Source organism: Amblyomma maculatum, chromosome 3 (genome assembly GCF_055883805.1).
Source record: "Amblyomma maculatum isolate TAMU_Amacu chromosome 3, ASM5588380v1, whole genome shotgun sequence".
Classification (NCBI taxonomy): Eukaryota; Metazoa; Arthropoda; class Arachnida; order Ixodida; family Ixodidae; genus Amblyomma; species Amblyomma maculatum.
Genome location: NC_139346.1, coordinates 200,916,834 through 200,930,576, shown reverse-complemented (window position 1 = coordinate 200,930,576; position 13,743 = coordinate 200,916,834). Strand labels below are relative to the sequence as shown.

The following is a 13,743-nucleotide window of genomic DNA, read 5'->3' as shown; positions in this document are numbered from 1 at the left end:
ATGAACCCGGCCCCTGGCATAATTTAAAATGGCAGTTTTAGAATCACTAAGTACATACGCTGATGACATCACAGTGTGGAGCACACACAACGACCTACTGACTCAATCATCGGCCCTGCAATCAGCTTTAGATATTACGTGCACATATGCATCTTCCATTGGCCTTGAACTTTCCGCCAGTAAAACTACGTTCATATCAGTCGCCAACCGCTGGGGCCGCCGTAAACTATCGGCAACTCCTATTCGTCTACATCTATCCGGAACCCCACTTCAGGAAAGTCCAACAGTAAAAATATTGGGCTTAACAATTCATGAGTCAGGAACTGGAACTACATGGCTGTCTGGCGCTAAAAAACAGGCGTTACAGACACTGGGTTTAATTAGACGCATTGCTCCAAAAATGGGCGGCGCTCGCTCAGATGTTGCGAGACAGTTGGTGAGGGCAGTTGTGCAACCGCGCCTTGTTTATGAAGCCCAATTTCAGCATTTGACAAGGGCACAATGGGATCGACTTCAGGCTATAAATCGAGAGGCAATGAGGGTCATCACCTGCCTCCCTCGCATTACACCAGTCGTGGCGCTCCAAGAAAACGCACAACACAATAGATGAACTGGTGCAGCAACGACGTGATGCACGCAAGCTTAAGGCCACACTCTCTCACGCAACGTGCGCTCTGAAGGCTTATGCTTCGAAACATTCAATACTACCACCGCCACTGCCAGTTCTTCCTCCTTGGCGTTTTGTACAGCTGAGCGATAACAAGCCAACTGATTTACGCCGACCAAGAACACAGGAAACGGCGTCGTCACTTCGCGACCATGGAACAAGACGCCCGCTTGCCACATGGTTCCATTATAATTTACGTCGACGCAAGCATCAAAGCCTGTGAAGTGATAACAGCAGTTTACTGTCCTAGAAAATCTTCATTGAACAAGACGTCAACATTTCAATTACCGGAACCTCCATCTTCTTTTTGTGCGGAACTGCTTGCAGTGCAAGAGGCGCTTCGCTCTGTGACCGCCATTCCCATGCTTCACACGGCCCATATTATCATACGTACAGATGCTCTCCACGTGACAAAGCTACTTAGACGAGTTAGTAGTAGCCCGGAAATCTGTCAGAACATACACAGTCTAGCGGCTCGCATACTAAATCCAATTCGTATTGAATGGACCCCGCGTGACCTTTTAAGTGCTCAAAGCCAAGTAGATTCTGCTACCCGCCTTTCAAACTCAACATCGACATCGCCAAACCTCATAAAATTGGACAATGCCACCCTGCTTTTAACAAGAAAGGAGCACCTCCGGCGTCGTACACGTGCTCTTATACCTCCGTGTACGGTAAGCCTCCCCCGCGGTCTAACCCGTGCAGAGGAGGTGGCGCTTCGGAGGATTCGAGTTGGGGTGGCCCTAACACCAGCAGTGATCCGAAAGTGGCCACAATTTCGGTATTTATATCCACACCCTGGGTGCCCCATCTGCAAGTCAAGAAATATAGAAGCTGACATCCATCACCTACTGTGGGATTGTCCAGCGTTGAAGCCTAAAGTCCCTTGATAATTTGAAAGTAGCGACACTCTCCTCCGCGCCGCGCTTTCCTCCTCGATTCTCCTCGCGCGGCGGCGGCGAGCGCTGCGCACGACACGCTTTTTCCCCCTGACGCCCGCCGGCCGGCCGCAGCAGGGAGTGAAGCGCGAGCTTTTGGGCCAGGTCTGCGCTCCAGGAGTGCACAAAATTTTTGAAAAATTGCGAGAAAAGCATTGAGAATGCCGATAGTAAAGTTCATGAATTGATTGGTTTCTTCTTAGAACTGTTTGAATGGGGAATACTGATAAACAAAGCTTTCAGGCGAGTTCTGTGCTACAGACACTTTTTAAGTCTCATGATAAGGTTTTACTTTGTGCACTTAATCTAGTACTGCCTCTGACTTTGCGTTTGTTTTTTTTTAGAGCATGAAATCTGTCACCGCGGTAAAACTTCAGATAACGATCCAGGCTGGTGCTTTGAACTTCAAGATTAGAGAAGGTTAAAGCAGGACTTAGTCTATTTCGCTACTGTCAAGCTATCTCTCTAAGCATAGTATATGTCACGTGATCAACCATGAGATTGGATTATTGGTTAATTGTACATGTATTTCAATCAATTACTGGGCCAAATTAATTTATATTTAGTAAATTGCAATTAAAATCTAAATTTTAGCTGCAACACCGAACCGTATACCGTTGGAAAACTTAGGCCAAGTGTAATGGCACTGTGCTAGTTAGCGATCCGCGATAATCTGCGTTCATTAGTTAATTTTGTATAAAATCAAATTTTGAGCTGTTCCTTGCTGCTTCGAGGCAAGGAACAGGTTTGCCACGGCAGTCCTGATATGATGCTGATGGAGGAATTAAATAATTTTATGAGTACGTGGCCCCTCACTGACTTCGCGTGTGGTTAAAAGACAGCAGGGTACACTGGGAGAAGTGGTGGGCCCTATTGCCGATACACTGAAGTTCTGGGGCAAGCATGCTGTGGTCTCATGCGCTGTGTAAAAGAGCTTGATTTCATTGAACGCAACAATCAAATAAAAAAAATTACAAGGTGCACATAGGTCTTCAATGTGCGGAAATGAGAAAGCGTATAACTGCCAATTCATTAACTATCGCTATCCTATCTATCACTAATGCCAGAGACCTATCGTAACTGTCACTATCCGCAACGAACACTATCACCTCACTATCCGGGCCTATTACTATAATTTACTATTATTATCCGTAACAGTCACCATCATTACCTATCACTATTCATAACCATCACTATTTAATCTGATGCCGTCCCATGACCCATTGATATACTTCAATTTTCATTGACTTACGTTGTCAGTCATATCTCTGTTATCTCATAATATCTGACGAGACAACTATACATTGACTTTTAATTCTTATACTTTCTTGTTTTCTCATAAATGGAGGTGGGAAAAGAGCAAGCCACAGAAATAACTGACTACTATCAGCGCGAGGTTCATGTCTCTGTCGAGGAGGCTTCCTTTACTTCAGGACAGGTCGGTGAGAGAAAATTGATGGAACTGCGTTTGGTCTGCTTTTTTTTTGGAGTTAGTGTAATATCGGCGGCTCAAACTGGTCTTCAGTAAATTGTAGCTAGAACATAGAGCGATGAGATAATTACTCAGGCTAGGTGAAAAAAAAAAAAATCTTGCATACAATTGAAATGAGTAATATGTTACAGTGTTAAGAATTGTTGCTCGCAAAATGTTCCCCTATTTTTACATAATAACTATAATCATCATTGATTGTTTAAGTTTCGTAAATACAGAAAATTGATGCAATGATTTCGGCTGATTTGACATCGATGGGATAACTTTTCCCGCAATAAATGAATACGCGGAATCGCGCTTTTAGAGCTCCAGCTTTCAAAGCGAAGGTAACCTGCCAACGCCTAGTAGTCATGGTCAAAGTGAAGCGTGTGTGATCATATGAACACCTCCTGTACATTGGCCGTATCCCTGATAAAACGAACGCATATTTTTTAACCCACGCGTGCGTCGAAGCATGGCAAGACACATTCAAAAATTGAAAAAAAAAAATGCCATACGACCTAACTAGTGCAGATTACCCGCAATACCTCGGGTTTACTTGCCAAAGAGTTTTTCAGGGCCAGCATTCATTGCTCCCGAGTAACCGACGCACACTACAAGTAAAAGCTGGAAAGGCTAGCTCCTCTACAAGCCCGAATTTTGATTTTTAGTGAAGGAGGCCAGGGATCCTAGCATAATCGCGACAAATGCAATCGAGAGACTGTGATTTTCCAGTTATTTCTGACAGCAAAAAGCAGATCATAGCGCCCTGTTTCTGACTGTACAGAAGTCGAAGCGTGTTAAATGATGGAGCCTTGGAGCCTCGCAGAATATTCAGCATGCTGCAGAGGACAACCTTATTTTTATACAGCGAACATGCTGCCGCCGCAAAAATATTGAGCAGCAAGCAGGAATAAAAAACGCAGCGTCAGGTGACGCGTTATTACGGGGAGTGAGAAAGGCACTCGACGTCGCAAACAACTCTGTTGTTTCTAGGAATAAACGTCTTTCGACTAATCTTGTGAATCCATTGACTCGTGCGCAAGCCGTCACGCTTGCCTTGAGATATCATGAATACCGCATAACCATCTTCAGGTCGCTTGCTGCAGTTGTACGCGCAACAGCACGGCATAGAGCTTGCACGTTGCAATAAAAGCACAGTGCGCAATATTCGCTCGCAGAGACTAGGGGAAAAATGGCGCGAAGGAAAAAGAAAACACAAGGAAAACGCCGGACGCGCGTCGGTTTCCAATGGCAACGGCAGGGAGACCAATCGTCGCTCAGGAAATCGGGCGGAGAGCCGGCCTTCAGCGAAGGGGCGCGCAAGGGGCGAGGAGGTAGCGCGGCGGCGGCAAAGTTCAATCGTTGGCGTAACTTTCAAAGTATCAAGGGGCTTTATTGAAGCCAACGCGGATCCGGCACCTGGTGGCAGCTGGCCTCTCCCCCCATAATCCGCAGTCATATGCTGTTTGGACACTGGGACCGCATCATCGTTCACTCCTCGATTTCATTGCATCAGCCAACCTTTTTTCATTTATTTGACCACACCCTTCATCCATCATAACATTCCTTTTATGCCCTGAGGCAATAAACTTCGCAAAAAAAAAAAAAAAAAGAAAAAAAAATAACTGGCACCTGTGTATGCCAGAGCAATAGCTATAGCGGTCTCCTCGGCTTCCTTAGGGTTGGTACCTGAAGGAAGCTCGAAAGTTAGGGGATAAATGTGAGGAAATGTGAGGGTTGTGTACAACCGCAGTGGCTCCGTTCTTATCGCAGGCGGCATCCACCCAAACTGCATCGGGCTCATTCCTGTACCATTTGTGGAAGCGCTGCCGCGCGCGCCTTCCTGCGACCACGGCCGCTCAATGGAGGCGCACTTGGGTGCGGCCCGTCGCGTCGCCCAAAAGAGCCGTATTGCGCCTAGTTCTTATCGCCACCGCTGCGGCGCCACCGCTCCGGGACAAGTCCGGGCGGAGAGCTGCGCGCAGCGGCCGTGGCTGTGCTTTCGTTTCGGCGTCCGCGTGGTCGGCGCTTGCTCAATTTAGGATTATGAGCGGCGTTTCGCACAGTATGTGATGCTATGTGCAAGTTTGCTGTTGATAAGGTGATAGGGGCAGGTCATCATCACTGGGCTTTTCCAAGTCATTCGTGGTCTTCCGTTTACAACGAGAAAGAGGCAGTCGTGTGCTCCGCTGAGTGCGCACCCATTTAGTTGTGTTTCCACCACTGTAGTGACACGTATTAGATATCGCAATCTTGAAATCGGGACATGGTTTGGGGCCATTTATTCAGCGTGCACCTTTCTGGAAGCTTACAATTCAGGACGTAGCGTTCAACATTATTGTTCAGCCTGTTCCTCCGTTTTCACTGGAAATAATATTCAAGTGGGTACCACCACCAAAAGATACCAGCTAACACAAACTGTTGCAAAAGAAACAACACAAGACAGCCAGTTCAACGACACGCCCGCAGGCTCAGGCAATTTTTTTCTCGTTTAATTGAAGCCGCGTGATGCACAGAAGACACGCAAGCTTATTTTGCAAGCGAAGAACTTTTCTCGAAAAAGGTTTATGTGCAAGCGTGATTTCTTCCACTGTCTGATTGATGTTCCCTGTCCAGTTGGTCAGCAGTGGTCGCATTAGTTTGGTTAGGTCCTTAGTGTGACTGCGGTCTTCTCTCTCGCAAATCAACTCCGGAAATTGCACAAAATAGGGAAGAAGGGATGAAATTAACATGTTGCATAGCTTGCTGCTTCTTATGACCTGCGGGCACGTCACCTTGCTAACAAAGGTGCATGGTGATTTTCAGATATCTTAGGCGTCCATCATCAAGAATTTTGATAAGTCCAGGGTTTTGCAGGAATCACAAGGCACAAAGTTAATAAATGGATGGGGACTAATAAAATAAAATTATTGACACTCTAAAGTCAGCACTAGAAGTTATTTAAACTTTGGTAATATATAATTAATGAAAACACGGGCAAGCACTGAAAACAGAATAAATAAAAATGTTTCATGAGATTCTGTAAAACTATTCATACTTTTTCTTCAAATGGACGTAAGAGGTAACCAGCCAAGAATGCAATCGGTGCTAACTCTATGTCAGCTGCTGGTTCACACCACACATGAATGAATCCAAGCTGACTCGAAAACTGTCACGTAGCAGACGTGATATGGCAGTTGGCAAGGTACGGCTTTCATAATCACGAATGCCAAGTTTTATAGCTGCCTATTGTTGATAGGTGCATTTGCAGACTGATGCTTGTAGGATGCCAACCTGCACAAAACATGGCAAAATGTGTATAACATCAATCAATATATATATATATATATATATATATATATATATATATATATATATATATATATATATATATATATATATATATATTTTCGCTAGTGGTACCTTCAGTATTTTCTCCGAGGTGAAAACTGCAGCCCTTGCGTCAACTTTGTCGTTCCCGCCTTTGAATTGTCTTAGGCTGCTAAAAAGCGATACTATAGACCCGCTTTCAGAGCCTGCTTTAGGGTGTATCGGAAGCTGAAAATAAGATTCGGTTAAATGCAATGCACTAGTAAGGCACACAGAAGACATTGTTGTAAATTACTTGATGTGATCAAGAAGGTACTTAATTTGCGCCACTGTGGATCTGGTTGTCATGATTGTTGCTTCGTACGTTTGTTTGGTTAGCCTTTGCTTCGACGTGCCTCCTTTGACCTGAATGTCTTCAATATGGCAAAGTCCAACTCTAACCAAGATAGTCTCTCGTCATCTGACAAATAGAGTAACTCCTCTTGGTGTCTCCATGGCTCCACTTATGCGATGTTGGGCAAGGCATACCATTTTGATATGAGCGTCATAAAAGTGATCGTGGCGGAGCTATCTTGAAACACACATGCTTTAGGATGACACGGGGTGTTGTCCAGGAGGAAATGAAATGTAGCTATACCAAGTGGGGAAAATAAAGCTATTTACCTGCTCACATTAATTTTTTCAAGGTTGTTTGGCTCAACATGAGCCCGCGTGAGTAACGTGTAATGTGTGCAGTTCGGGAACACGAAGGGGACAGCTGAAGGAAGCAGGATCTCCAGTTTTATGTTCTTCCTGTAATCGTCATCTGTGAAGTGTAGTGAGTATACCAATGACTTCTTACTCGGCTCCCACCGGCTTCCTTTTCCATCCTAGCCTTCCCGAGATATGTTTTTCAGCCATGCTGCTCGACGTTGTGAATCGCACGGGAACTCATGGTAACCGATCTTTTCTTGCTTTCGTGGTGCACAGCGGCACCCAGCAGTTGCCTGGCATGGTGCTGCATACGCTTAGGACGCTGTTGACACAGGCACCAATGGCACTTATGCAGAACTATCAGAACCACGCGGTTATGCTGAGTAGTCAAAACGATAACACGCGCCAACCCAGCCAGCGCGCTCCTTCCGCGTCGTCTGCCGGCGGCGCCTTGTCCTGGAGTGGTGGCGCCCCTGCGGAGAATGACGGCGGAAACTGTAACTTCTCCCAATACGCGCTTCCCCAGCCATTGAGGCGCGACGCGACGGGCCGCACCTAGTGCGCCTCCATTGAGCGGCCGTGCTGCGACCTTGGTCATGGTGGGGGTGCATGTTCCGCGGCAAATTGGTTTGGCATAGATTAAGGTATAAATGTGGGTAGGGAGTGTTCTTAGGGATGCATTGTTTGCGGGAATAGTGATGCCTAGCTAACTGAGTATGTGTCGTCCGGTAGATGTAGCGTCCAATCTGAGGTATTGTGCTTGCAAGTGGGCCTCTCGAAGTTCATGTATTGTGTTACGGACTCCCGAGTTCGAGTAGCCTCTCGTTGCTAGTGCTTTTCGGTAATTTAAGTGCTGCCTTTGTTGCTTGCCGAATAAAGGAGTCTATTTTCTGGACCTCACTTTATGATAGTTTGAGGTATGGTGTAGCATAAAGAATCGTCTCAGCGTGGCGTTACCATCTCGAAGTACTCATGTGTATTCTCGTGGAGAAAATGGGTCCCGCAAGGTGCAATTGAAGTTTAGCAGGCAGGGATTCAATGCGCTCACACCAATACATATGTTCAAGCCCCCGCAGAGGCAGCATTATCAGTATTCCCTTACGTGCGCCGCTCGGCTCCCAGAGCCCGTCGAACATATCGACAAAAACTGGTCCTATATATATATATATATATATATATATATATATATATATATATATATATATATATATATATATATATATATATATATATATATATATATATATATTTTTTTTTTTTACGCAAGCTTGCCATAAGGCATATTATATAAACTTATGTAAATTAATATCTTTCAGGTACATGGTTCGTGGGTCAACGTCAGACGAGTTTTATTCAGGTACTCCAAGTCTGTGGCTGTGGTTGGGTAAAATGATAGGGGTGACCCTGCATGCGGGGTGTTGTGGGGTAGGGCCTTCTCAGTGAATGTTCTTAGCCGTGTCGACATATAGTACGAAGTCATCGTTTTTGTTAGCGGCATGTCGCATTCGACGGCTCTGAATGTCCATTTGATGTGCAGAGCCCTTGCGAGAATATCCAGATCGGGCAGCCCCAGGCCACCATTATTTTCCGTAAGGAACCGGAGCAGGCTCCCGCTCTTATCGTTGTCGGTGAGCCATTTAGAGAAGTACTCTTCCTTTGTTGTAGTTAGTCCCACTTCGCGCAGCATCTGTGTCCTTGATGCCCTTGTCCCTGCACGAGTCCACAGCAGGCGGCGAACATCCACTTCTGCAGCTGGTGTGGAACACCTCGGGCATGTGGTTGGTCTGATGTCTGCTTAATTGAGATTCCCATCGGCATGTTACCGACGGGGTAAGGGTCGCCCCAGCTCTTATCCTTCTAAGGGAAACCTCCTCCAATCTCGTTATGAGGGAGGGGGAATGTACACGGGGGAATGAGGGCACGTGTACTTTTCATTAAAGAGCATGTTAAGATTGGACCATTCTTGATTAAACCAATGAAAACTCAATGCATAAAACTGTCTGGTTATAAATTACATAGCTCTCATTTATTTCTAATAGCAGAATTGGGTGCCTGAATAGCCGCACAAAGTGGAGCGAAGGTATGCATTTGCAGATTTAAATCGATGCAATGGTATCTTTCACTGGAAATTAGGAAAAATTGCCTTGGCGATGCATGGAATGAGCTCGTGTAAGTGGAGGTGTTTTGAGGCGATATTTTGAGAAGCTTTAAATAAGTTGGAATACCGGTTGCTGCGTTCAGTTCCTCGATTTTTGGGATCGAACATCTCTGTAGAAAGTGGAACAGCGAAGCGGGCATCAAAAGGGAGCCTGGTGGGGGGCGCATTAGTGTTTGGAGCTTCGTGTGTGAGTATATAGGTCAACTTTTCGCTGCTCAGCGTTCTCAGCATTGTCTTGTGTCCAATGTATCTGGATGCGTATCTTTGTTTTTGTTTTTTTATTGAGTGCGTGGATTTCCTGGATTACACATAGCGTCTTTATCACTTTCTTCAATTGTTTTATGGCGGCTAAGGAGTCTGTATAGATGTGGGCTTCTGTTAATTATGGAATCTATTTTATTTATGGCCTCCATAGCATCGCGGATTGCATAGAGTTCCATCACAAGCGGGTCCGGGTATTCTGAAACATATTCTTTATGTACCTTAAGTTCACTGTGTGTTGGACTAGTATAGCTGCTGTTCTACCACCATTTTCTATAATTCATGCGTCCGTATATGCAATTCAGGTACCTGGAACTGCATCAACCAGAGGTTGAGACGGCAGCTTTTCTTTGCGACGAAGCCGAGTGGTCTTGTTTGTCGTAATAGTCGTGAATTCCCACGGCGGGGGGTCAGCCATTGGGGGTGTTTGAACTGCCACTTCGAGGATGCTATGGGCATAACGTACTTTCACTTCATATCCCTTGTTGCCTCTAGTTGTTCAATTAATTCTGTCAACATATTTATCCGTGCAAACTCTTGGAGAATAGGCATAGGGGTAAGTTTTGGTAAGGCCGTGATAGTGCGCATTGCGTCAAAACACTACGAGAGAATTCCCGTCACACCAGCGTCCGCGCGTCATCCTGCTGCAGAGTGGTGTGGCGTTTTGTGACGTCCTGCTCTCGCAGACATTCACCAGATCACAGTGGCTAGCGTCGCGGTAATAACAGTCATGGCGGTTTTACTCTGTTGCCGTTGTGCAATCACTACGGACAGTATTACAAGAGACTGAAAGTCAGTCCTGCCACTGTCATGGCTAGTCTGTGTGTCGGCAGTCGGATACACAGACATTTGATTTGCCACACCTCTGGCCCCACATTGGGGCGCGAAGAATATCGGCGCTATTGTAATAACGCTCCGAAGGGCTAGACGTGGAGACTGGGGGGTGGCCGGTGTGCCATCAACATCCTCCCGAACAGTTACAATGACACAGACGATTCATGTGTATCCCAAAACCATCATCATCCTCATTATCAGCCGGAATATCGAAGACATCATCCATATTCCTTCAACTAGCCCGGTCCTGTGCAAGCTGCATACAAATTTTATCCGCTTGACCCCTGCGAACTTCTTAACCTCATCCACCCACCTGACTTTATGCCGTCCCCTGCTACGTTTTCCGTTTTCCTTCCCTTGGAATCCAATTTGGTACCCTTAGCCACCATCGATAATTCTCGGTTCGCACAACATTCTCTGCCCCTTTATTCGTGATTTCCACTAGAATGTCATTAACTCGAGTTACTTCTCTGAGCCACTCTGCACGCTTCCTATCTCTTAACATTACGCCTATTATTTTCTGTTCCATAGCTCTCGTTGTCCTCGTTATCGTTAGCTTCCACGTTTCAGCTCCAAAAGTGAGTACAGGCAAGATGCAACTGCTAAATATACTTCCTTCTTGACCCATACCGGGAAACTGCTAGTCATAATCTGCGAATACTTGCCAAATTTGCTCCATCCCAATCTTATTCTCCTAGTTATTTCCTTTCCATGGTCCAGATCTGCGGTTACTACCTGTCCTAAGTAGGCATATTTGTCTTCTGCTTCCAGTGTTTCGCTACTTACTGTGAACTGCTGTTTCTTCCCGAGGCTGTTAAACATTACGTCTACATATTGATTTTTAGACCTAATTTTCCTGTCTAGGCCATCATTCTTTGCAGTTCATCCCATGAGTTACTTAGCAAGGCAATTTTATCAGCGAATCACAGATTATTGAGATATTCTCCACCAACTCTGATCCCTAACAGCTCCCAATCCGTCCCTGAATACATCCTCTAAGGAAATTGTAAATACCACAGGGGAGATCGTGTCTCATTGCCTAACACCTTTCTTAATTTGAATTTTATAACTTTCCTTATAACTGTGCAGCCGCTAGATATCTTCCAGTATTTTTACATGCGGCTCACCTACACCGATTCCGAAATGCCTGCATGACTGCTGTGGTTTCGACCGAGTCAAATGATTTTTCGTAATCAATGAATAAGGGCTGGAATATATAATCCGAGCATTTTTCTATCACATGGCTGGTAGTATGGAGGTATGGATACGGTCGATAGTAGAGTACGCTTTCCGAAAGGCAGCTTGATCCTTGATATTTTCGAGAGATTGCATTTTTAAAATCATAAACCCGAATCCAATGGGCAGTAACATAAGAGGGCAACCAAATGACCAGTTCCTGCAATTATTGCAAGTTAGCCGGCAAACAAGGATGCTCAAATGCACCAGGCCACTCACGCCGCTGATACTTTGAAATGAGCGGTAAACTGTCCTGAGCCACGACTGTAGGCACGTCCACGCTTTATTAAATACACCTGACCTATCTACACAGTAAACGGGCGCAGTCGGTCATTTTCTCGACATCGACGGGTGCGGCTGGCGGACATCGGGTGGAATGTACTCCTCCTCGACTTGTTCCTTGGCCGCGAGCTCCTTCATCTCGGCCTCCACTTTGGCCAGTTCCATCTCGAGCTGGTCCCAGTTTTCGAACGCGTACAGCAGCTCCTCTTTCTCACGCAGCTCCTTCTTCCGTGCCCTGATCTCTTCAATTGCTTTCTCGCGCAAGAACAACTGCACCTGCTCTTCCAGCGCCTTGTGTCTCAGTTCCTGCCATAGTTCGAAGTTGCGCTTCTGCTCCTCGATATCTGCCGGCTCCAAAGCGGGTAGTTTCTTCAGCGCTTCCAGCAGCAACTCATGCGCATCCGCGTCTGAATACCCGCCCGAACTCTCCAAGCTAGCCAGCGCCGACTCAAGTTTCTTCCGACACTCGTCGTCGGCCCCTAGGCCACCATCTTCCCGGCCCATAGCTTCACGGAAAGTCTTCACGGCGCTACGGGTCAGCAAATCACCGCCGCTCTTCCCTTGCGACAAGCTTTCCAGAAACTGGACGCTCTTATTCCACTTCTGGTAGAGGCCGCAGCCAACGAGATAGTAGCTCCTGTGAAGCAGGTCGTCGACGCCACCGCAGAAGATCATGAGCGTCTTGCCTATTAGGTGGTCCGGCTCGTTCAGGTCAAAATGATCGTCGAAGAAAGGGTTGGGGATCTTGGGCACGCGCACGAATATCTCCTCATCGTCGTCTTCGTCTTCAGCGGGTATTTTTGGGTTCGGATCCCAAGGCTCCGGTTTGGGGTCGCGGAGGTAACTGTGACAGGAGTAGAGGGCTAAGAGCCTGCTGATGTCGTTGCCAGTGTTCTCCTGAAGCATCATCTCTATGGCGATCTTGACGGCGTCTCGGTGATTGCCCAGTTTGATGAAAGTGTCCATCAAAATGTTAAAGGTGTGAGTGTCAGGGAAGATGCCGTAGTCGAGCCGGTTTGGCAGCAGTCTCATAAGCACGTCGTGCTGATTGGTGTCGAGAAAGTACCGCACAGCGGCCGCATGCGTCGATGGTAGCGTGTTAGCCGACTGCCTCGTGCGCCGGTGCCGGTTGAGCACGTTTTCGAACTCCACCGTATAGTCTTTGTTGGTCACCTTGTTCAAGTAAATGTCCACGTCCACGGCGCTTGCCTTCAGCTTGGTGCCGAACTTCTTGCTTAGCTCGACGAAATACTTGTCGATATCCGTGTTTCGAAGCAGTGGGTCATCCATGCGTTTGTTCCATGCATCACGGCAGTAGTATGCCTCAGAGAGAAGCGTTCGTGAAGCGAGTATTAGTTTTTGAGACCTTTTAACGCTTGACAACAACCGCCGGGAAACGCGCCCTGAACGACATGCGGCGCTTACGCACTGCGCCATTTTTCTCGTCCTCGCTACCGTTGTTGCTAGAACGCGTGGTGCGATAACCGCTCTATTTAGAGACGACAAATGAACTGTGAATGCGGCTTGGCATACGTGTTGTACTTACGTGTCGTACTGGTTGAATGCTCTTTTTTTTGCAAGCAAATCTTGTGCTAACGTATGTGTATGTGAGGTATGTGATAATGAGCGCACGGGTAGCGGGTAGTGTTATGTGTTAAGCTTTATTTTAAGCACAAATGCATTCGCGCACTCCATACCGGCTGTTACTTTTTGTCAGTAATGCAATATTATTTTGCAGTAGTATGAATGTCTTATTGGTAGTGTATGGATTTTATCAACTAGAAGTTTGTGGATGCGTGACGCACATTGAACCGTAAATGTATCGCCGGCCACTTCAACATCCAGATCCGGAAGTAGAGCGGAATGGTCTTTCCGTTCGTGTTTTTCCCTT

The 13,743-nt window shown here is 46.4% G+C and overlaps 1 protein-coding gene across 1 annotated transcript; it reads right to left on the bottom strand.

The window, feature by feature from the left end:
* Nucleotides 1-11,835: 11,835 nt before the first annotated feature.
* Nucleotides 11,836-13,573, bottom strand: LOC146197435 (uncharacterized). Its single transcript, XM_084599247.1, has one exon. The coding sequence runs from the start codon at nt 13,287-13,289 to the stop codon at nt 11,901-11,903; it is 1,389 nt and encodes a 462-aa protein (XP_084455373.1). The 5' UTR covers nt 13,290-13,573; the 3' UTR covers nt 11,836-11,900.
* Between the last annotated feature and the right edge of the window lie 170 nt (nt 13,574-13,743).

Coding starts and splice junctions, on each gene's coding strand:
- LOC146197435 (XM_084599247.1), bottom strand. CDS start 13,289: ATGGCGCAGTGCGTAAGCGCCGCATGTCGTTCAGGGCGCGTTTCCCGG.